This window comes from Ailuropoda melanoleuca, chromosome 3, assembly GCF_002007445.2.
Source record: "Ailuropoda melanoleuca isolate Jingjing chromosome 3, ASM200744v2, whole genome shotgun sequence".
In the NCBI taxonomy this organism is placed as follows: domain Eukaryota; kingdom Metazoa; phylum Chordata; class Mammalia; order Carnivora; family Ursidae; genus Ailuropoda; species Ailuropoda melanoleuca.
Genome location: NC_048220.1, coordinates 97,790,735 through 97,814,177, shown reverse-complemented (window position 1 = coordinate 97,814,177; position 23,443 = coordinate 97,790,735). Strand labels below are relative to the sequence as shown.

Here is a 23,443-nt window from a genome sequence, read left to right as displayed (position 1 = left end):
GCCCCTCCCCCGCCGCTCCCCGCCCGCCCGGCCCGGCGCGCCTGACGTGGACCATTAAACTTGGAGCCGCCGCCTCGGCCCCTCGCTCCGCCGCCTCCCTCTGACAGCCGGCGAGCGGGCGGCTCGGTGCAGGCAGGCAGGAGACGCGCCGCCGGGCTGGGCTGCCCGGGGGAGATGAGTCCGCGCCGGGAGGGCGCCTCTGGGAAGAAGACCGCGGGCGAGGCAAAGTTGCAGGGCAGCTGAGGCGCTTGGCCGCAGCCCTTCCAGCCCGCTCAGCCCAGGCTATGGAGGGCCGACTCTAAAATGAATCCCGACCTGGACGCCGGCCACAACACATCAGCACCTGCCCACTGGGGAGAGTTGAAAAATGCCAACTTCACCGGCCCCAACCAGACCTCAAGCAACTCCACACTGCCCCAGCTGGACATCACCAGGGCCATCTCCGTGGGCCTGGTGCTGGGCGCCTTCATCCTCTTTGCCATCGTGGGCAACATCGTCGTCATCTTGTCGGTGGCCTGCAACCGTCACCTGCGGACGCCCACCAACTACTTCATCGTCAACCTGGCCATTGCCGACCTGCTGCTGAGCTTCACCGTGCTGCCCTTCTCGGCCGCCCTGGAGGTGCTCGGCTACTGGGTGCTGGGACGCATCTTCTGTGACATCTGGGCCGCCGTGGACGTCCTGTGCTGCACGGCCTCCATTCTGAGCCTGTGCGCCATCTCCATCGATCGCTACATTGGGGTGCGCTACTCTCTGCAATACCCCACGCTGGTCACCCGGAGGAAGGCCATCTTGGCGCTCCTCAGTGTCTGGGTCTTGTCCACGGTCATCTCCATCGGACCTCTCCTCGGGTGGAAGGAGCCGGCGCCCAACGATGACAAGGAATGTGGGGTCACTGAAGAACCCTTCTATGCCCTCTTCTCTTCCCTGGGCTCCTTCTACATCCCTCTGGCGGTCATTCTGGTCATGTACTGTCGCGTTTACATCGTTGCCAAGAGGACCACCAAGAACCTGGAGGCCGGAGTCATGAAAGAGATGTCCAACTCCAAGGAGCTGACTCTGAGGATCCACTCCAAGAACTTTCATGAGGACACCCTCAGCAGTACCAAGGCCAAGGGCCACAACCCCAGGAGTTCCATAGCTGTCAAACTTTTTAAGTTCTCCAGGGAAAAGAAAGCGGCCAAGACCTTGGGCATTGTGGTCGGTATGTTCATCCTGTGCTGGCTACCGTTCTTCATCGCTCTGCCGCTTGGTAAGTTGGGGACTGGCGGAGGGGAACTGGGTGTTTTCAGATCTCGGGTTTGNTGGTCGGTATGTTCATCCTGTGCTGGCTACCGTTCTTCATCGCTCTGCCGCTTGGTAAGTTGGGGACTGGCGGAGGGGAACTGGGTGTTTTCAGATCTCGGGTTTGCTGATGACCCTACTGTAAAGTTTTCTGTCGGTTTTGTGTTTTATGCGGTCTGTGTGTGTTTGGAGATGGGAGAATACTGTTTGTTCTGCAAAGGCTTTGCAGGCTGGCTAGCTGGCTAAGAACCCACTCAGGTGTTAGTGGAACACACGAAGTAAGGTGCTAGGCACTTGAAATAGAACCACAGGAGGAAAATCTGGTATGTGGAATGACTCATTCAGCAGCGTCAGTTTAATAATTAAAAAGGACACTGGATGTGAACATCACACCAGCGTTATCTCGGTAGTAACGATGTGCCGGCTAAGGCAGCGTCACTAATGCAGCATACAAAGTAGTTTGTAGTTACCGCAGACGCGGCATTCGGGAAGCAGGCAGGCAGCTCGTACGCAGAAAGGCAGTTTTCATTCAGCATTTCCAGGGCTCTTGCAGAGACCCACGCTCCCCATGAGCTTTGCAGAGGCTGCGTTCTCCCCTCCTTCCTTCACTGCTTGCTCTCACCTCAATGCACTCCCTTCGTTAGGAGTTAATACGAACATTGTAACAGCCGCACGGCCCCGATCAGCCTTTGAGTTATCTAAAGCTTGAGATTTGAAAGAGAACGAAGACAGAGGGTCACGTGTTTTCAATTCTTACCGGAAAATGTTCCTAACTCTGGTGATTCATGGAATACCCAGATTTAAATGACAGTGGCCCCTCACCTGAAGGCTGCCAGACACCAAAGCCTGCGGGATGAAATTGAGTTCTTCCTCTCCTATACAAATATGTCCATCTTCTTTTGTTTCGTGGTCTTACTAAGTTGTTCAAAAAGCTTCCTGATTTTTCCTAAGAAGACGAGGTCTGGTTAGGAGGTAAAGCTAGAGGAGAGTACCGTGACATGCTGTCCACATGGCTTGGGAAACATTCGTCCCTTCTCTAAGGCACTGATCTGCTGTGGTTTCCTCTCCCATCCCAGGGGACACTCCAGAAAATGAATGGAGGGAGGTGATCATTGCAAAGTCATGTGCCATGATATCGGAAGAGGTAACGGCTGCTACATGCCATGGACCATGTAAGCCTGCAATCACACCCGGGGCTCTGTTAGAACCGAACATAACCAAATCCCTCAAATAACTAAAATTCTGTAGACACACTGCTTTCACCAGAAAAGGGTAAATGGAAAGAAAGCAAATTGACATCAGGAATTTCCATTTTAAAAAGATAAAGAAAAAAGGTGTTTAACCTACTCTCCATGTTGTCATTTCTGAGGCAGGCTTGCAAGTTAATGCCTTTTGGAAATATTTTTAGTGTGTTATGTGGGAAGCGTTTGAAGCTATACCCCCCCCCCAAGAGTGGTCACATCTCACTGCAGAGAAGCTTTCTTTTTTTCCCAAGGTCTTAGGGTCCTTTTGCAGGCTTGTTGGGTTAAAGTGGGTAACAGTTCACACTGCTTTGGGCTATATAAAGATCATGGTTGTATGTCAAAGTGATTTGGTCTTGGTCATGCATTAGCTATGGACCTTGGGCAAATGACCACTGTCTATGAACCTCAGTTTCTCCATCTGCAAACTAAGGCTAATTACTATTTGCTCCATAGGGTTTGCATGAATGCATGGAAAGGACTTAATGCCGTGTCTGGTGCAGAGCAAAAGCTCAATGAAAGTTAGCTTCATACTACAAACCAAATCCCAACCGCCCCTCAGCCATAACTGGGTTTCTCCTTCTCTACTCACTGGCCAATCCCACACCCGTTATTAAAAGCTCAGAACTGAGTCTTTCTCCTTTCTTCCTTCTGCCTCTGCCCCTCAGCCTGCAGAGGCTATGACCAGAGCATCCTCAGGGAGGAGAAGGCCCAACAGGATGCAGGGAATGGATCAAAGGTGCAAGCTTTCATTTTAGGGGGCAATGGAAACAGGTCCATATAGGTGAAGAGGCACCTACATGCTGAAATGGAAAGAGCACTGCCCTGGGGGTTCAAATGCAATAGAGTTCTCATGTGAGCTTTGCCATCAATCAGCTCTGTTACCCCAGGTGCATTGCTTTACCCTTCTGGACTTCAGAGCTCACTTCCAGGGAACAAGGGGGTTGGACTAAATCAAGGGCTCTCAAACTTTAATAAAGATCAGAATCATCTGTGAAACTTGAGAAACATTCAGCTTCTTAGACATAATCCACAGATTCGGTAAATCGGATGGGTCCCAGGAATCCTCATGTTTAACCAGCCCACCAGGTAGTCTGAAGAGGTGGTCCACAGACCAGGCTTTGAGAATCACCGGCCAGAGGACCTCTCGGCTCCCTTCGGGCTCCAGCCTTCTGGACACCAACGTTTTAAATGCTGCAGAGCTTAGCCCTTCCCTAGGCACGTGGTGGTACAGGATGATGTGGCTCCTCTGTGGGTCCCGCTCTTCAAACTCACCCTCGGTTTCTTCTCTCTCACCCTAGCTCCACTTTTCCTCCCTTTCTGTTCATGACTTTCTGAGACCGTAACCCCCTAACATCTCAGGTCCTTGGTTTCCATGGCCTGCTCTCAGAGCTTGTTTCTCCTCTCCTTGCCATGAAACCTTTCTCAACCCCCCTGCCACTGTCTCCTGGAGATCTCCCGAGGTGCTGTCCCTAAGCTACTCTGCCTGCATCCTCTCCCTTGGCTACCCAAGCCTTGGCAGGTAAGAAATATGGACTCCAGGCCTTGGGTTTGGGATGGACTTTGAAAGGTACTCAAGAGTTTCAAACAGAGAAGGTGCTCAATTAGCATGTTCTTGATAATTTAGGGAGACCATCCCAGCAAAACGGGGATGTGGGTTTCTACTTCCCCTGAGTTCGAATAACACGCAAACAGCAGGAGCGTGAGTAGAACAGTTAAGTCTTTTGGAATCTGAACAAGGTTCCAAATTCGAAATTTTCCATGAAATGCTTTTCGCTCGCAAGGAGAGAAAGCAGATCTAGGGGGAGACAGTCATTGGCAAACAGGGAAGTGCAGGTAGGAGGAACTTCCAATTAGCCACAGACTTGCAGGTGCCTAGATGGCATGAGATTTCCATAGCTGTGTTTGTCTTCTCTGTGGGAGAGGAGGGTTGGGATCCCTCCTGGGAAGGAGGGAAAATAGCCAGGCCCTCTGCAGGGTCCTGGTCAGAGGCCCCATTTGTTTTCCTTCCTCCCTTATTTTTATTTTTGGGGAGCAGGGTTGGGCTGCCTGCGGGGCTGGGCCCCTCATCTCCTGTGGAGATCTCCCCACCTGTAACACCCTCCCTACCTCCTCCCCACCCTTCCCCTGTGGCTTCAGACCAAGTTGGGCCAGGGACCAGCTCTCACTTACTCAGGAGCAGGGATGGACTCCACCAAACAAGGACCTCTTTATTCAGCCCCTGGAATTGGGCCATGGAGGGACAGGAAATAATTGGAATATAATACAGCAGCATTTCTACTCAACGGGCCATATGCAAGATGTCCAAGGAATCTTCAGCTGCCAGGCATTGGAGTGAAGGCTAGCTCCCGCCCACCTGGGGAAGACCTGGTCAGGGTCTCAAGGAGTGGCTGGGCTACTGAGGGATGTGCATCGTATTGCAGGGATAGATTGGGGGGGTAGGGGGTAGCAGGAAGTGCTGGGCAGCCAACTGGTAGCTGGGTTTAGTGCGTTGTTTAGAAAACACTGGAACCTTGCCTCGCTCCAGATCTTTCTTCCGTCTTTTAAAATGCTGAAAGGCACCAGGAAGCCATTATTGAACTAACTGCTTTCCCCTCCAAATAAATGAAGGTCAATTTCAAAGAAACAGTTGTGTTCTCATAGTACTGGGACCAAACAGGAATCCCTCTCTCCATTGATTTGTTTCTCTAGTCCTCTCATTCAAATTGGGGCTGATGAATTCCTGTCTCAGAGATGACTCAGGACAGGGCCACCCCCACAAATATACACACTAACCCTTCAGCTCTGAGGTTTTGAAACATGGGGATTTGAGGTGCTCACAAAGAAAACAATTGGTTTGAGTGAGGGAGAAATTTTTATACACAGGGAATCCTTCCTGGAAAAGGAAAGTCCTTCTGAAGGAAAGAAAAGAACCTTTTATGAAATCATTAATAAAGACTTCCTGACACACCTACTACGTGCTACATGGCCTCTGCCTCCAGGATGTTTACAGCCTCGCGAGATCGTATTTTTACGAAGCAGGTACTATGTGCCAGACATTCTTCTAGGCTCTTCAGACATTATTTCATTAATCCTCACAGCTACCCTGAAAGGGGAGAGTAATTGCTCCCCCTCTAAAGATGGATATGCAGGAGCTCAGAGAGGTTAGTCTTCTTGCCCCAGGTCACACAGCAAGTAAATGATAGAGCCAAGGGCTGAATCCCAGTCTGTCAGAACAGGCACATACCTGTTCCACTGACTGCAGCTAGATGTCTGGCCTTCTTGCTCCCCGGTCCCAATCTGCTCTCGTAGCAAATGTGCTCCAAAACTCCAGAGCCACCTTGTCAAAAGCTGGGTATTGTACTTCTGTTAACAAAGCCCTGTCTTTCTTCCACTTCCCACTTACCCCTGCAAAAAGACTCACCCAGAAGATGTCAGGGAAGGTCATCCGCATTCTGGCTCAGGGCTAGATTTGCTCCACACCTCCGGCACTGTGTAGGATGTGGGTCTCTCGACGCTGGGCCTTCTATCACCCCAGCCAGAGGAAAAAGTGGAACCCTGTCCTGCATCTGAGAATCTAGCTCTACATCTTGAATCATTCATTCACTCATTCATTCATTGAATAAGTATGTATTTATTGGACGCCTACTATGTCCAGACATTGTGCCGGAGATACAGTGGTGAGCAAAACAGCTGTGTTCCATGTCTCCGTAAGATTTAGTTCTAGTGGGAAACAGATCATTTGAAAAACACATGCACGCGAATAAACACGACCCAAATTGTAACAAGTGACCCGAAAGTAAAGGGGTGAGATGCCATTAGAAGTAAATAACAAGAGTCAGCATATCACAGGGGTCCCTGAGTGACATGCCGTGGAGGAGTTAACTTGGGGAAGGCGGTCGGTAGGAGACGGTCCGGACAGAAGGAAGGGCCTGCCCGAGAGTCCTGAGGCAGGAGCTGGTGGAGAAGTAGCAAGGCTGGAGGGTAGGGGAGGCCAGGTGCAGGTCAAGGCTGCAGGTGTGGGCAGAGGCCAGGCCATGCAAGGATTTTAGGCCACATCGAGGACTTAAGATTTTATCTTAAGCTACACTGGCCACTACTGAAGCATCTGAAGCAGACGAGAGATACCATCTGAGTTTCGTCTTGAAACGATGAATCAGGCCTCCGTGTGGAGCAGGAGTCCGAGACACGGCAGTTAGGAGGCCACACGCCCAGGAAGAGCTGATGGTAATTTAGACTCGGCTGGGGGCGCTGAAGGCAGAGAGAAACGGACAGATTCAAGGACTTGGGGATGGGTTGGTTATATGATTTAGGAGGGTTGGTGAGAACAAGAAATGTGTCTGAAATAACTCTGAAGTTTCTGGGTGATGCAGGTATCATTCGTTGAGATACCAGCAAAACACAGCCAAGAGGATTCCTCCCAGGACCTTCCTCAGACCCCATTCATCAGGGTTCATAGGACAGCATGCTAGCAGTGGTCTGCCAGACACTCTGATGAGTAGACAGGATGTCCCAACCCAAACGCTGGGTACCGTGACCAACAACTGCCCAGCTATTCATCAGAACTTTCTGGCAGAGGGCTTTCCCAAAAGCATAGATGCTTGGGCTCCACCACAGACCTATTGAATCAGAATTTCTCATGAGGGGGTGGAGAACCCTGATTTTTAACAAGTTCCCCGGTGATTCTTATGCTGCCAGCCTAGCCCCAGCCCTCCCCATGCCTGGGAACCCCTGGAATGAACACCCCAAGGAGAGCCAAGAAAACTTGCTTATGCTTCCCCTAGTGCGGCCAGAAGCATCTCCAATCCTTCCCAGTCCCTTGGGCTGGTCCACGTGGAGGAAGGCAGAAAACCCTGGCAGGAAGGTGAATTCTTTCAACTAGAGCTTCCCCGGAGAAGAGGAAGAGAATGAGCACCGTAGAAGCCGCTCTTCAATGTACGGGGTCCACTGCTCACCACTGAATGCCACGTATTGCACATAATCCTCACAAACCCCTCTGCAGAGCAAGCGTCATCATCCCTGTGTTTATAGGTGTGGGAGCAAGAGTTCAGAGAGCTTTGGTAACTGGCCCAAGGTCACACAGCTAGTAAATGGTAGAGTCTATCAGACTCCACATTCTGCATTCAGTAAGCATTTGTTATGTCATCCCTGTTGTTACTGCAGGGCTTTCTGAACATTTGTCTGGGGTCTGGTACCCATGGGCCTAACATTTTTACTGGCTCGTGACCAAATGAGGAAAAAATGAGAAAAAGTCTGTTTTTCCAAATGTATTCTATATAAATGACTGTCCTTTTAATCTAAAGACTATGTCCTTTCTATTTTGGGACACTGAAATAGCATTTCTTTGATGGAATGATGGTAATACGTAGTGATAATAGTCCTGTGTGTACATATGTGTTTAATGTCCTACTTGGCAGAATAACAAGTTGTAGCCCTATGTATATCCCCACCAAAAATGTTTTTGAAAATTTTGCCGTGAGTCTCCTAAAGTCCTGGCATTATAGAAGATACCACGGTGGTGAGACACAATAAATATTTGGGAGAGAAAGCAAGAAGTAAAGGAGGGAAGGAGGGCGCAAGGGAGGGAGGGGATAAATAATGAGTTAGCCTCCGCTTTGCAGTGACATTCAAAGGACTGGGGCAGAAGGGCAGGAGGGGGAGGGATGATGTGTGAAGGGTACGACAGGGTGCGGGGGGCATTTGTGGAGGCACTGAATCCTGCTGGGGCAAAACAGGCCACAGAAATGCCGACGGGTGTGGGTGTAGCTGCAGTGCCGTCACAGATGGGCCTGTTCCGATGTGTAATGCAGGAAATGCCTTCACCTGAGTGTGTGTGTGCGGCTCATAAAAATAACTGATGGCTGCTGGGCCACACTGGGAAATTGCTTTCTCCGGTATCTGCAGGATGTTTCCGCAATCACTGTGCTCCCAGACCATGTCTGATAGTAATAATACTAATAGATCCCATTTATGAGGTCTTGCTGTGAGCCAGGCTCACTGTGCTACCCAGGGCTGGGGGATGCGTCTGTACGTTCTCTCGTTGACTCCTCTCCAAAGGCTTACGAAGTACGCACTGTTATTGTCCCCATTTTACAGAAAAGGGAACCGGAAGCTCAGAGAGGTTGAGTGATTTGCCTCAGGCCACCCAGCTGATGAGGGATAAAACCTGGATTCGCATCTGGGCAATCAAATCGTGCTCAAGGGTTATCACTGGCAGTACCCTAAGTGTGGAGCTCTGAGCTGCAATTTATGGAACCCTGAGAAGGAGTTGGGGGAAACCAGAGTCTAGTCAGAGAAGGAGGAAAGGAAGGGCAAGTGGCAGCCTATCGTTCAGTGACCGAGAGGCATCATGTCCTGGTGAGAACATAAAGAAATACAAAAATAATTGGGTCTTTCCCCTAGCAAGGTAACTCAAAATTTCTCTTTTATTATGGATACTTCTGACATTCTGCAGCCTCTCAACTTATGATTGATGATTTCACATACTTTTTTAAGACTTTTATAGAATTTGGGGGCACCTGGGTGGCTCCGTGGTTAAGCATCTGACTCTTGATTTCAGCTCAGGTCATGGCCTTGGGGTCAGGAGATTGAGGCCTACGTCAGGCTCCACGCTCAACACGGAGTCTGCTTATCCCTCTCCCTGTGCTCCCCCTAGTGTTCTCCCTCTCTCAAATAAGTAAATTTTTTTTTAAAAAGATTTTTTTTTTAATTTAACAGAGAGAGACAGTCAGCCAGAGAAGGAACACAAGCAGGGGGAGTGAGAGAGGAAGAAGCAGGCTCCCAGCAGAAGAGCCTGACGTGGGGCTCGATCCCAGAACGCTGGGATCACGCCCTGAGCCAAAGGCAGACGCTTAACAACTGCGCCACCCAGGCACCCCAAAAAGATTTTTTTTAATCAAATTTGAGAAAAACATAAAACTTGGAAGACTTTTTCGCAGTTTAGTTGGGTTTCTGGCTGGATCTATTTCAGACCGTGATTCACCTGTGCCACCCAGATACATGTGGTCCCCGCACCACAGGACTTATCATATCACGACTCAGCCTCTGGCCCTACCTCTTGATGTCACAAGTCCAGGTGAGTCAGCATCAGGAACAAGAGAGTATTTCTAGAAGTTATTTTCCCACCTTGCAGTAACTGGCTAGTGATGACCAAGCTATACAGAAAGAAAAGTCTGCAAATTGCATATATATATTGACTAGAATCCAAATGAAATATATCTCAACTCTTAGTAGCTTCCAAAAATGCTCACGGCCCCTTTACTAACACCCATGTGAGGGGAAGTATGATAGAGGGAAGTTGACAGTGACCCTAATCAATTGCACTTAATAGATCCTGCTTTTGAAAACTTTACAAAATCATACAACTATGAGGAAAATTCCTGGGGTCCCTCCCAGGGCCTTAGAGTTCCCATAAAGAGAGGATCCGTGGGACGCCTAGGTGGCTCCATTAGCTAAGCAATCAAAGGAACATTTGATTTCAGCTCAGGTCATGATCTTGGGGTCCTGGGATGGAGCCCCATGTGGGGCTCTGTTCTCAGTAGGGAGTCTGCTTCTCTTTCTCTCTCTCTCTCTCTCTGTCCCCCCAAAATAAATAAGTAAATCTTAAAAAGAGAGAGAGAGAGAGAGAAAGAAGGAAGGCTGAGGCTAGGCAGGCGCCCTTCATCTACACCCAAGCACGGCAGGGATGGCTCTCCCTAGCAACCTGGTGACTGACTGATCGACTTACCTCTCTCCTCCACAAACTGTGAATGTCTTATAAGGAGGGACCACATCTTTCCTCTCTGCCTAACATGGGTGCTCACAGAAGCTAACTGAACGAGTGCATCAGCAGCACTGTGAGTTTAGCAGGAAAATTAGGGGCATACTATCAGTTGGATAGAATTACACTTTGCATCTCCCTTCCCCTGTGCATTTGCTCAGACTGTTTCTCTACTAGATATGCTCCTTCTGTGCCCTCTGAATACCCCAATCCTGCCTACCCGTAAAACCCCGGTTCTGTGGACGCCTCTCTCACAGAAGCTTTCTTGGCTCCCATGCCTTTCCTGGCAGTGATCCCTCCCTCTCTCCTGTGTTCATGATGCCCACTCCGTCTGTCCATGGGCATCAGGATGATGTGCAGCTCGTGGGCAGCACTGTCAGGCTGCGGACCTCTGGAGGACAGGGTCCAGGTTTGACTCATCTCATCCTCCACGCCTAAAGACGTGTGCCTAATAGACTCTCAGTGAAAATACCAATTGCAGCTATGATTCATACAGTGCATTCCAGGCTTTATCTACCATTTTCCCATCACACAGGTATTAGGGTCTTGCCCATTTTATAAATAAGGAAATGGGCTTAGAGGCGTTAAATGACTTCGTTCATTCCCAGAAACGATCACAGGCACATTGAGAGGAGACTGTCATGACTGCTTCTTGTAAAACCAAATACCAAGAGGGGCCGGGTCATGGGGCCAATGAAGAAAGATGGGATAAGTGAAGACCAGAGTGGACACAGGCGGAAGCTTGAAAGTTGGACAGCATCTCCATTCTTTATTAAAAGTTACCATTCCACCCACTCCAGGGGGAGACCTTGTTCAATCGACCCCATTTTCCCTCACCTTAGCGGCCCTTGTCAAGTTCCTCTCACCTCTTGGGAGGATATGGCGAGACACGGTCCCCGTGGAAGAAGTGGAGGAGGAGACAGTTCTGGGGACTTTATAGCGGGGCCAGGTTAAGACCTTCCGAGAGGCCCAAGGTAATGAGCAGTGGACGTTTCTCCCGCCTCTAACTGAAATTCTAAATTAAAATACATACATGCACACACACGCACACACATATGAAGCCTTTGACCCACAACATTCTAGTTTATTCCATGAAGACTACTTTGATTTCTTTAATATCAAAGTACTTCCCAAAAAAGTGGAGATGTCGCAGGTTTGCCGAAGCTCTAAAGACTCACTGGGTCTGCTTCTCTGGTAATACCACGTTGCTTTACAATGAAGTGACCAGACATCCCCGCCCCCATTATGTCTGTTACCAAAACATGATTATAGTTATTATTATTAGTAGTAGTAGTAGTATCATAACCCCTGGGGGGCCTGGGGGGCTCAGTCGTTAAGCGTCTGCCTTCGGCTCAGGTCATGATCCCGGGGTCCTGGGATCGAGCCCCACATCGGGCTCCCTGTTTGGTGAGCCTGCTTCTCCCTCTGCCTCTGCCTGCTCCCCCTGCTTGTGCTCTCTCTCTGTCAAATAAATAAAAATAAAATCTTAAAAAATTAATAACCCCTCTTACTCTCAAAATAAATGTATCACGCAAACTTTGCATGCTACAAGTAGCTTCCCCTTTTGAAACCCCAGAGTAAGAGTGTTTGCAGAGAAGTGTGCAACAGTGCCTCCGGATCCCTGGGGAGCCCGCAGTGCGGGAGAAGAGAGAACCTGGCACCCACAGCCTCAACCATCTGGAGAAAGATGAAGAATGAGAATGAAGTGAACAATGATTTCAGGAGGAAAGATGCAACTTCACGTGTCTGTTCTTTGTGGGCAAGAGGAGTCACTGTAAATGTTGGTTGGAAATGTGGAGATCTTCATTCAGCTAACTTACCCTGGTTACACAAGTGTTGGAGGCAGGGTCTGAAACCGTGGCTGCCTGACCTTAAATACTTAGTAAATGAAGGAATGGATCCATCTCACCCAAGAGAAGTGGTGTGATCTGAAGGACGTGTGTTCTGGAATGCAGAGACAAGACAAAGGGTAGGCTGAAATAATAAGATTCGGGGAACAGAGGACAGAGTAAGCTGTGTCTGAAGGACTCCTAAGGCTGGAATATCTGTAGGGGGAACGGAATCTTCACTCCATCCATCACCCCCACTCCTGTCATGACAGAGCGTGAGTCAACCCGGGTAGAGTGCTCACTGGCAGGCCTGTATTCCCAGGACTCTGTCAAGAATACATCTGACCACACCCACCAGCAGCACATCTGCCCCCCCCCCGGGAACCCTCAAGCACCCCTCCAGTGTGAGCACACAAATTGTGCTATATGTTTGCATCAAGGAACATTTCAGGCCAAAAGGTTCAGAAACGGAATATTCTAGCACACACACGGGAACCATTCCTCGCAGAGCCCCATTTAACTTTTTCCAGGGGTATCTGCTCACAGCGTCTTGCTCCCCTGAAGCCGGGATGCATTTGGGGCTTGGCTTCGCATGAGTTTTGAAATTCTTCTTTAAGATAGTTTCTTGCCAGGCTGACGTGCATTGCTCAGAGGCTGAGCTCAGCACCCTGGCTATGCCCCAGAAGGAGGTTAAAATGGGACCAAGGGCAAGCCGGGCTTACTGTCATTCGCAGGCATGGGCCCCAGGGCTCACACCACCAGCACAGCCGGGCAGAGATCCAGGGAGGCAGCTGGTGGGGGGAAGGAAGTTCCACCAACTGGAACAACAACAACAAAATTACATCTCCAATTTATATATTCAGGCCATAAATCGCCCCCTGGCATCAAAAGAAAGTGGTAGGACCCCTCTCCCTGCTTCCAAGTACACCCTCCTTGCCTCCATTTGTGACTTCTTGTCCCCAGCCCTTCAGAAGTCACATGAACACAAGGGTTCTTGGGCTTTCTTGCTCCCTGGGCCCCTTTGGCAACCTGGGGAAGCCCCTTCTACCATGGACACATGAAATAAGAGACAGGATTGCGAAGAAAACCAATTATGTTGAAATGGTCATTCCAATGTTGAAAAAAACAAATTTATGATAGAATAAAAAATGTTCTTCTTTATTAACGTATTAAATAAACAAGATCTAGCAGCAAGTCAAATAAATAACCACTATAATTTTGAAGTAGTGACAAGTGCAAATATTTCAAGATATCTGCAGCAAATGTACTGTGATATCATAAATCTGATTTCTATTGGTGACAAATCCTGCTAATTCTACTGTGGTTTGCTGCCCACATTCCTACTGAAGGAAATGCTAACTTTCAGCCAAAGGTTAGTTTAAAAATAAAAGAAGTGATTTTTCCCATCCGAGTTCACAGACCCCACCCTGCAGCCCCAGAATAAGAGCCCTGACACATGACATTATGAAGATGTACTTCAGATGTGAAGTTGTCTGTACATTTTTCTTCCAAACAATGTGGTCTTAAGACCACAGGGAACTTGGAATGTGCCATCATGCTTTGTAACTATTTTTCATAACTACTTGTAGCCACTTTTTATCAGCTAACTTCTTTATTAAAAAATAACACAGAGCCCCCAGGGTGGCTCAGTCAGTTAAACGTCTGCCTTCGGCTCAGGTCATGATCCCAGGATCATGATCCCAGGATCCTGGGATCGAGTCCGGCATTGGGCTCCTTGCTCAGCAGGGAGCCTGCTTCTCCCTCTGCCTGCCACTCCCCCTGCTTGTGCTCTCTCTCTCTCTGAAAAACGAAAAATTAAACCTTTTAAAAAATAAGGCATAAACTTTTAAATCAGAAGGAAGAAAAAAAAAAAAAGCAGTGAACAAAATTCGTCTGCCCTCACCAGACCCAGGTCTTCCCATATCCTGGACCCTCAGTCTTTTTTCCAGGAGCAAACACTATTACCCCAGGATGTGTATGCTTCCAGAAATAGTCTACTTATTTGTAAGCATACATAGGTATATGTGTATATGTCCATATATTTGAATGTATATGTGTATATGTGCATTTCTACCCTGCTTACCTTTAATTTTTTTTAAGATTATATTTATTTATCTGTCAGAGGGAGAGCACACAAGCAGGGGGAGTGGCAAGCAGCGGGGGGAGCAGACTCCCTGCTGAACAAGGAGCCCAATGCAGGACTTGATCCCAGGACCCTGGAATCATGACCTGAACCAAAAGCAGACACTTTACCGACTGAGCGACCCAGGCGTCCCCTGTTTACCTTTACAAATGGTATCATTTTGTAAAAATTATCAGAGAGTGAAGGTTCTGTTTTACACTTAACAGGGTGTCTCGGACATAGTTCTATGTCAATGTATAGAGTTACTGCTTTCCTTTTCATGGCTGTATCATAATCCATTTTATGGAGTATCCAATTGTACTTACCAGTTTCCCTATTGACATTTAGGTTACGTTTGGCCTTTTACTACTACAAACACTGTTGCAATGCGTATTTTCTTATATGTCTATACCCACATGTACAGGATAAATTCCTACAAATGGAATTGCCGGGGCAAGGAATGTTTGGTGTTTTAGGTTTAGCCTGATTATGTTCAATTTTACATAAATAAGAAATTTAAAATACAGTAAAACGTGAAGTGTCATTAAAACAAATAGCTTACAGGCGCCTGGGTGTCTCAGTTGGTCAAGTGTTTACTCTCGTCATTTCAGCGGAGGTCATGATCTCAGATTGGTGAGATCAAGCCCCTCCTCGGGCTCCGCCCTCAGCAGGGACTCTGCTTCTCTCCTTTTCCCTCTCCCTGTTCCCCTCCCCCACCCACGCGCGCGCACGTGTGTGTGTGTGTGCGTGTGTGTGTGTGTGTGTATACACATGCTATTATGTGATCATCAGCTCTAGAGCACTTAAAAATTACTTTGTCCCCTTTCTCTGTTGAATACAGCCCTGCCCACTGCCCCAGTTCAAAAATATGTTGTCAAGTTGTTTGTTGATTTTTGGTTTTACATGTTTTTTCAAAATGAGAAGCATTTTGTCACTCTTGGTAGTGAAAAATAATTTAGACACAACAGCAAGATATAAAAAAGAAAGCAAAGGTCATCCATAATCCTTCTCTATATAATCATGTTTTAATATTTTTCCTATGGAACTTTCCAGAATTTTCCATATGAGTGTGTGTGTGTGTGTGTGTGTACACACAAATTGGATCACCTAGTGCTTTTTTCACTAAGCTTCAAGTGTTGACTTCTTGCCATTTCAATAAATCTGAATCTTTTCATTTTTCCATTTATTTTTCATGTGTTTTAATGCTGCATTGCATTCCATAATGGAAAGTACCATAATGTATTTAACCAATCCACTTATGACAATCCATTTATGTAAGGAGGTGAGACACATGCAAAGTATCACAGTCACAAAGTGTAGAGTGAGAAGTATGTCTGTCCCTCTCGCTGCGCTGGCCCACAGCCATCTGCTTCCCCTTGCTGGAGGCAGCTGTTGTCAATTTCCTGCATAGCCATTCAGAGATACTCTATGAAATATATTTGTATGTTCTTTTTCATGGAAATCACATACTAAAAACACTATTTGGCACTTTGGCTTTTTTTTCACTAAATAACATATCTTGGAGATCTTCCGACTTCAATATAAGTACAGCAACCGCATCCTTTTTTTTAAAGCTGCATAGTACTCCATTGTGCTTTTTTTTTTTTTTTTTTTGCCCTAGTAGGCCTCTGTGGAAGGACATTTAGGTTGTTTCATAATTTTTGTTATCACAAACAACACTATAGTAAATATTCTTGTACACTCTTCATTATTTTCTACATCATCTATGAGACAAAATCCTAGAAGTGGATTATTCTGAGGAAATTTTTACATTTTTATAGATATTGCCAAATCGTCCTCCGTAGAGATTGTACCAATTTGCATTTCCATAACTGATATTGGAGAGTGCCCACACATTCGCCAACAGTGTGTCATCAAGCTTTCTGATCTCTGCCACCTTGATAGGGGAAATTTGGGGGAAATGAGGCTCCGCATCTTTTTGTGTGTTTACAATAATCCATCTTCTCTTAATGTACCTTTATTTTGAGTTTTCAGCCGTGACAAATATTCTTCTATATCCGTTTTTCCTTTAGGATCTTTTTGCACCTGCCCTTAGGGTTTTCTTAGGATAAAGTCCACTTTGAATGGCTAGAACAAAAAGGTACATTCAGGTAAAGGCATCAAACATACATCATCAAATTACCCTCTGGGAAGGGTATAGCAATTTCCACTCCCACTAAGTGTGCTTCAGCACAGCTAAAGAGACCACTTTTTACATTGATAGCTTCTTATTGCCAGTGAAGAAGTTTTAGGCATCCGCATGACAAGTCAGCTTCCCCTCAGAGGTGATAAGATAGCTTGAAAGCTTCAAATCCTTCCAGCTAATTTGGTGTCAGCTTCCCAAGTTCAGGGCTAGCAAGCTGCCCTCTTGGAATGCAACACCCCATCCATCCGGGGAGCCAGAGCAGGCAGCGGCCTTGGAATGTGTGTTATTTTACCCAGGATATGAGAACAAAAAGCAGTCACCCACGGTGTGTAAACGGATTTGATCTTTCGTAAGACTGCCAGGCCCACCACTGTCCACATCAGTGGTTCGAGGCTCCAGGGCTCCTGTTTTAAAACTATAACAATATAAAAGGAAATGCTGCCCTCCACCCTCCAGGAAAACAGCTGAGTTTGAGGCATTTGGAGGATGAGTTCATAAGGAAGGATTCCTCTGGCCACCCGAACTTGCCCCACCCCACCATGGAGGCCCGTGCAGAGCCAGGGAATGCAGTGGACAGTCTATATTTAGACCAGAGCGTGGCAAATGCACCACATTTTAGTTGCAAAATTCAAGTTGGCTCTGGAAGATGCCAGCCTCATGAACTGAAAATTGAATTGAGCACTGTTCAAGAAGCAAGGACATGGCCTGTTGAGCAGATTCAGCGGGGATAGGAGGCTTTTCTAGAGGCAGTCAATGGGCCCTGGTCAGCCAGGGGTGAAATTTAATACTGACCTTGAACTGCTGATCTGGAAGGAGACACAGGGTTATTTTCAGACTGTACTAAATCTAGAGGTGTTGGAACCAGCATCTAGGACAGGGCAGGGACGGGACGAACTTTGACCCACTGCCACAGGGCCAGAGATCAAGGAGAAGCTAAGCCAGGTGCCTGGGACCAGCTAGGGATCCTCAGAAGCTGACCAGGAAAACCTTTCCTGCCACCTGTCTTCTGCTGCTGCCATCTCACCCCCTCATCCAGTGGAGAGGGCTGGCACCTTCCCTTCTCTGGGACAGTCTCCTGGTCCTTTGTGACTTCCTGTTTGAGTGGCAGCTTATCGTACTAGAAAGAACAGGGACATTGAAATCAGACAAATCCAGGTCTGGAGTCCCAGCTCTGCGGCTCATCTCTCTAAGCCTCAATTAATTCATCTGTAAAAAGTGACCAAAGTTATCCACCCATAGGATTGTAAGTGAGGAATAAATAAGGAAAGATAAAAAGGACTCAGCTGGATGCCAAACACAAGTAAATATTGCATAAACATCAGCTTTCAATGTGAAGGCTCTAACACTATCCACTTTGAAGGAGATATTTAATAAGGTCCTGTCAATATTGTCATGATTATGACGAATTCTGCAAAGGAGCTAGGCCTTTTGGGGAAACAAAAATACAGTTGATTCCTTCACATTAGAAGGCTGGGGGACCCCTCTGTTAAGAAAGAGGAAAAGAGGGGCGCCTGGGTGGCACAGCGGTTAAGCGTCTGCCTTCGGCTCAGGGCGTGATCCCGGCGTTATGGGATCGAGCCCCACGTCAGGCTCCTCTGCTATGAGCCTGCTTCTTCCTCTCCCACTCCCCCTGCTTGTGTTCCCTCTCTCGCTGGCTGTCTCTATCTCTGTTGAATAAATAATAAAATCTTTAAAAAAAAAAAAAAAAGAAAGAGGAAAAGAATAAAAAACTGAGTAAATAGAGTGCCAAGTGTGATGGTCACATGCTCAGAAAATATCAGAAGATATTTACATTTCTACTCGTGTTTCGCTCTTTTTAAAATTATTTTGATACTTAATTATGAGATATCTCAGTCCTTCCAAAAAGTACAAAAAATAATTTGAGACACCCATGACTCCTCCACCCAGATTTAGCAAATGTTAACATGTTGCTGAATTGGCTATGTATCTTTTTTCTTCTTTTAAGAAATCAAATGTCACAAACACATCTAAAAGCCCCAACTCATCTCCTGGTTCACCTCTCTCCTCAGAAGCAACCACCAGAATACACGTATATGATTAAGTAGATTCTCTTCTCCACGCTTTCTTAAGTGTGCCCCCTGAGAAACAGGAAGTCTTCAAGACGGAGGCTTTGGATTATGTCAGTCCTGAGTTCAAATTCTGTTCCTGCCCCTTTACTAGCTGTGTGGGCTTTGGCAAATTGCTTGACCTCTCTGTTCCTCCTTTCCACTCTAAAATGGGACAAATGACACATCCTCCACTGGGTCCTTGTGAGGACGGAATAAGATTACTCATGTAAAGCAATAGTTCTTTACCAACGACGGTTCCCCGCTCCCTCCCGCCCCCCCCATGGGACATTTGGCAATGTCAGGAGACATTTTTGATGGTCACAACTAGAGTGTGTTACTGGCATCTAGTGGGAGAGGCCAGGGGTACAGCCAGGCATCCTACACTGCACAGGACAGAAAACTGTCTGGCCCAGGATGTCAGTAGTGCTGAAGTAGAGAAAACTTCATGTAAAAGCACGCTGTCATTTTATAAGGGCTCAAAAAACATTTGTTTAATGAACATAGTGAACATAGCAAATCAGATTTTTTTTACTTATAAGACATTATGCTGGATGCTTTCACATATATTATCTCACTGGTATCCAGTGAGATGACCCTTGTTGGTAAAAAGAATGATGGAAGGCAAGCACCCTTGCTTCTGCATGTCTGAGAATATCTGTCCTATTAAACCAGTGATAAGCTTTTTTTTTAAATGTAAATTTTGAGGCTAATAGATGAATTCAAAGTTGTTCCTTAGAGCCTAACCCCTCCTTACTCTCTGTGAAGAACAAACTGTATCAGCACATTCCGCCACAAAATCGGTTCATTTAAACCACAAATATCCCTTCAACCTAAGCAGGCTCAGAGACTGGCATGGCAAAAAATAAAGAAGGCATCATCATTAAGTGAACATTTCTGGCCCTTGTTTCCAAGGACTGGCTCTCAATGGCACACACACACACACACACACACACACACACACACAAGCAGGGTAAAAACAAGGGGAAGAGCTCTGCTTCTCTGCTTCATCCCAGACTCTGGAGGACTCAGAATATTATGCTCGTGGCCATCCCAGGGATTGGAGCGACCATCTGTATGGGTCACAGAGCACCCACTATGATCGACCTTATCCAGTGAGTTTCCAAGTGTGGTCCCCAGTCCAGCAGCACCAGCATTGCCCAGGAACTTGTTAAAGATGACAGTTCTTGGCCCCCACCCCAGACCTACTGAATCAGAGACTGGGGTTGCAGGTGATGGGTTGGGGGGGGTGGTTTCCTGAGCCCAACAGGTGATTCTGGTGTGTGCTCAAGTTTAAGAACCACGAACCTAATAACACTGGATCCCCCCCCTTTCCTGGAGGTCCGTTTCCTGTTCCGCATGGCCCTCCCACCATAGCCACAACGGCGCATCAGTTTAGAAGTGGAGGAGCTGCTACTTACTGGCACTTTCCTTGGGCTGGACGCCTGACACGCAGCCTGTAACTTTCACAACGGGAATATGAGGAAGACACCAGTGTCCCTTTTTCTAGATGAGAAAATCGCGGCTGAGAGAGCTTAAACAGCTTGCCCAGGTTCCTACCTACAGAAGCTGGCAGTGGTCTCTGTGTCTGTGTCAGCCTGAGGCCAGTCCCATGCTCTTAATGATGCCAGCACACTGCCAATGATGACAAAGGCAGACGGAACCCAGGCACGCCAGCCCCACCAGGGTCCAACGGTGAGCCCTGCCAGGTTTGTTTTCAGAGCCGCTCTGTCACTTGTCCTGGGGTTTACCTGCACACAGATAATACCCCTCCACCCCCCAAGTGCTTAATGTAACCCCCACTGTGCTGATACTGCCCCTAGAGGCTAAGGCTCCCCACACTGCCACCCTCTCCAAGCCTTTGCCTGCTGTCCTTGGATTTCAGATCCCCATTCTCCCCCTTACTAGCTGTGCAACGTTGACACTGACTCAACCTCTCTGTGCTCCTCTTTCTTGTCTATAGATCAGTTATAATAATGCATTCATATCAAGGTCTTAAGAGGATTAAATAGAGGATAGTAAATGTGGAAGTATCTAGCCCAGTGCCTGGTGCATAGTAGAAACTAACTCAGTCTTGGTTTCCCCATCCTGTTCTACACACCAACTATCAAAACTACTCACTCCCCGACTGACTTTCTTGAGTCTCATTTATTGGTCAATTAGCTAATATTATAAGCTAATCTTTGGTAAGATGTTAATTAATCCATAATAATGGCTTTCTGTGTTTCCACAATACCATTGGCAATTTCAAGGAGGGGCCCTTAGTCCTCAAAATTATCCCATTTGGGAGTGATTAACAGTGGAAATATTAGAAAATATGGAAGGTCAATGGGGAGCCTTTCTCCCTCCTTCATATCACTCCAATACAACTCCAGTGTGCAGGGAATCCCAGAGAAATGGGAAATTGGGTAAAAAAGGGAAATATGCCTTCAAGGTTGCATCTGGCTTTGAAGAAAAACAAATCAACCACAAGCATCTGAATATCAGGATAGGTGGGAACCATGCAAAAAAGAACCGAAATCAAAGACTAACGGGTCATTTGCCAACATTTAATACAATTGCTTGGGATCTGCGTAGTTGAATGTAATAAAGCTTCATTAAAAAGTAGTTATAACAACTAATAAGACTTTAATTAAATTAGCTTTAACTGGGCAAGCTGCTTGTGAGGTCCTAATTAGGTTATTTGCTTCCATTGGCCTAGTCTGCGGAACAAAAGAAGATTCTGTTATATCTTCAGTGATGCCTAGAAAGCCAGATCTCTGGCCTCGTGCAGGAAACACTAAGAGGCTCTAAAATCCAGGGACAGCCAGTCTCTAAGTCTCTCTGTTCTCCCAAAATCATGATGTGTAGCCACAGCGAAATCCCTTAATAGGGCCCACTACATTTAGGAGCCAGTTTTTAAAGATGGAAAGGGCATTGAAACACAGAAATTCCAACAATTTCATTTATCAGAAGAGGAAACTGGGAAGCGATTTGTTCCAGGTGCCCTGGCAAGGAGCTAGGTCCCGTGCCCCCCACCGTGGTCTGGAAGAGACACCGATCTCAAGCTGCTGCTACAGATTTTTATTGGGGAAGGGAGACAGAGACAAAATGTGCTGGATTCTCAGAGTCTCCTATCACTGGAGCCGTGTGTGTGTGTGTGTGTGTGTGTGTGTGTGTGTGTGTGTGTGTGTTGAGAGGGATTCAATCCCAGGTAAATTGCTGACCTGCTTACAGCGTGGGTGGAGATCTCTCCAAACGAGCCACAATGATCTCCCTTAAAGACAGATCCAGTCACGCCAGGACCCTGCTGAGCTTTTACCCCGGAGGTAACTTCTCAGTTCCTGCTTGTGGCAGCAAGGTCTCTTCCCCGACGACGGGCTCCAACCCCCCCCCCCCCGCCCCCTTCAGGACTGAGCTTTGTGCTCCACAAACCACAATCCCAGCTCTGCCCCTCCCAAGCTGTGCAACCTTGGGCAAATTACTTAGTCTCGCTCAGCTTTCACTCTCTGCCTATAAAAAACAGGAATGACATTTTACTTCTCTCGTCAGGGGAATAGGAGAATTCGATGACACTAAAGCCGATAAGCCACACATGACCCATGCGATTACCCTTCCACCCAAACAGGAGCAGCGCCCCCTCCCTGAACACACCCAGTTTACCCCTATTTTATGCCTTTGCATATGCTGTTCCCTCTGCCTGCAACACCCCTCCCCTTCTCCTGTGTGTCATACCTTCTTTCAATTCCAATGTCCGGCTCAAATGTCACTTCCCCTTCGCAGACTTCCACAACTCCCCAGGCAGAGCCTCCCCCCTCCTGGGCTTTCTCTGCTCTTGATACCGCCACCCCCCGCCCCGCCCCCATCAGCACCTGGTCCCCCTGGGCTGGAATGGGTTTTTGATCCAGCTTCTCCAGGAGACCAAGTCCACAGAGCACGGGCCTGGCACACAGTGAGAACGCAGTAAGAGAAGGAAATCTTCTCACAGGAACTGTGAGGAGGAAGACTGGTTCCAGTGGCACTTCTATTCCCTGTCCCCAAAGCTGAAATAAAAGCAAAATCTGTGTCGAGACACACACGCACACACACATACACACACACACACCCAAGATATTAACAGTAGTTGCTGTGGTCATTTTTATTTTCTTCTCATGCTTCTCTACAGTGAGTATGTATTCCTCTTGTACTAAGAAACAGAACAATAAAGCCAGTGCTTTAAACTGAGTGAGCCAAAAGCATAAAGGAGATACACAAAGTGCCAATTTCCCAAACGCGTCCCTGAAAAAGTTGGGAGTTACCTGAATTTCAATGTGGTGCAGTTCTAATTTAAGGCATCATAGCCTCCGAATGTATCTTCTGTAATGTCTGTGGCAGGAGCTAGTTTGGGGCCATGAGACGTGGACCAGGAGGCACGTCACTTTCCCGGTAAATCAAGGCAACTATTTTGGGAACTGTGAGTTTTTAGGGACAGGAGAGATTAAGTTCTCTGCTGACCAACACAGCAGCCACTGGCCACATGGGGCAAATCAAATTTAAATTTATTAAAATTAATAAAATTACAAATTCAGGTCCCCCGTCGGAGTAGTCACATCTCAAGGGTTCAGTTGCCGCCCGGGTCTGGTGGCTCCCACATGGGACAGCTCAGATTCGGAACATCTTCATCCCTACGGCAAGTCCTGAGTTAGTATGGTTCTTGGCTTGCTCCACACATGGTCGATGATGTCTCAAGTTAATCAGCACATCCATTTGCCCCAGGAATATGTTCCTTCTTGTTTAAAAAATATATATTCGTGGCAATGTAAAATGATGCAGCGACTTTGGGAAACAGTTTGCAGTTCCTCAATAAGCAAAACTCAGAGCTGCCCTATGACCCGGCAATCCCACTCCTGATATAGCCCCAAGAGAACTGAAACATATGCTCACCCAAAACCTTGTACCCAACTGTCGACAGAAGCATCGTTCGTAATAGCCCCAAGGTGGAAATAAACCAAATGTTCATTAGCTGAGAAATGGGTAAACAAATTCCATGTATACATAC

At 47.3% G+C, this 23,443-nt stretch overlaps 1 protein-coding gene across 1 annotated transcript in view; it reads left to right on the top strand.

Moving 5' to 3' along the window:
* Positions 1–16: 16 nt before the first annotated feature.
* Positions 17–23,443, top strand: part of LOC117801375 (alpha-1B adrenergic receptor-like) — a 61,760-nt gene continuing 38,333 nt past the window's right edge. The window contains exons 1-2 of the mRNA XM_034655662.1: positions 17–1,252; positions 2,361–2,456. Coding sequence (XP_034511553.1) covers positions 304–1,252; positions 2,361–2,456 — 1,045 coding nt within the window. The 5' untranslated portion in view covers positions 17–303. The remainder of the gene's footprint in view (positions 1,253–2,360; positions 2,457–23,443) is intronic.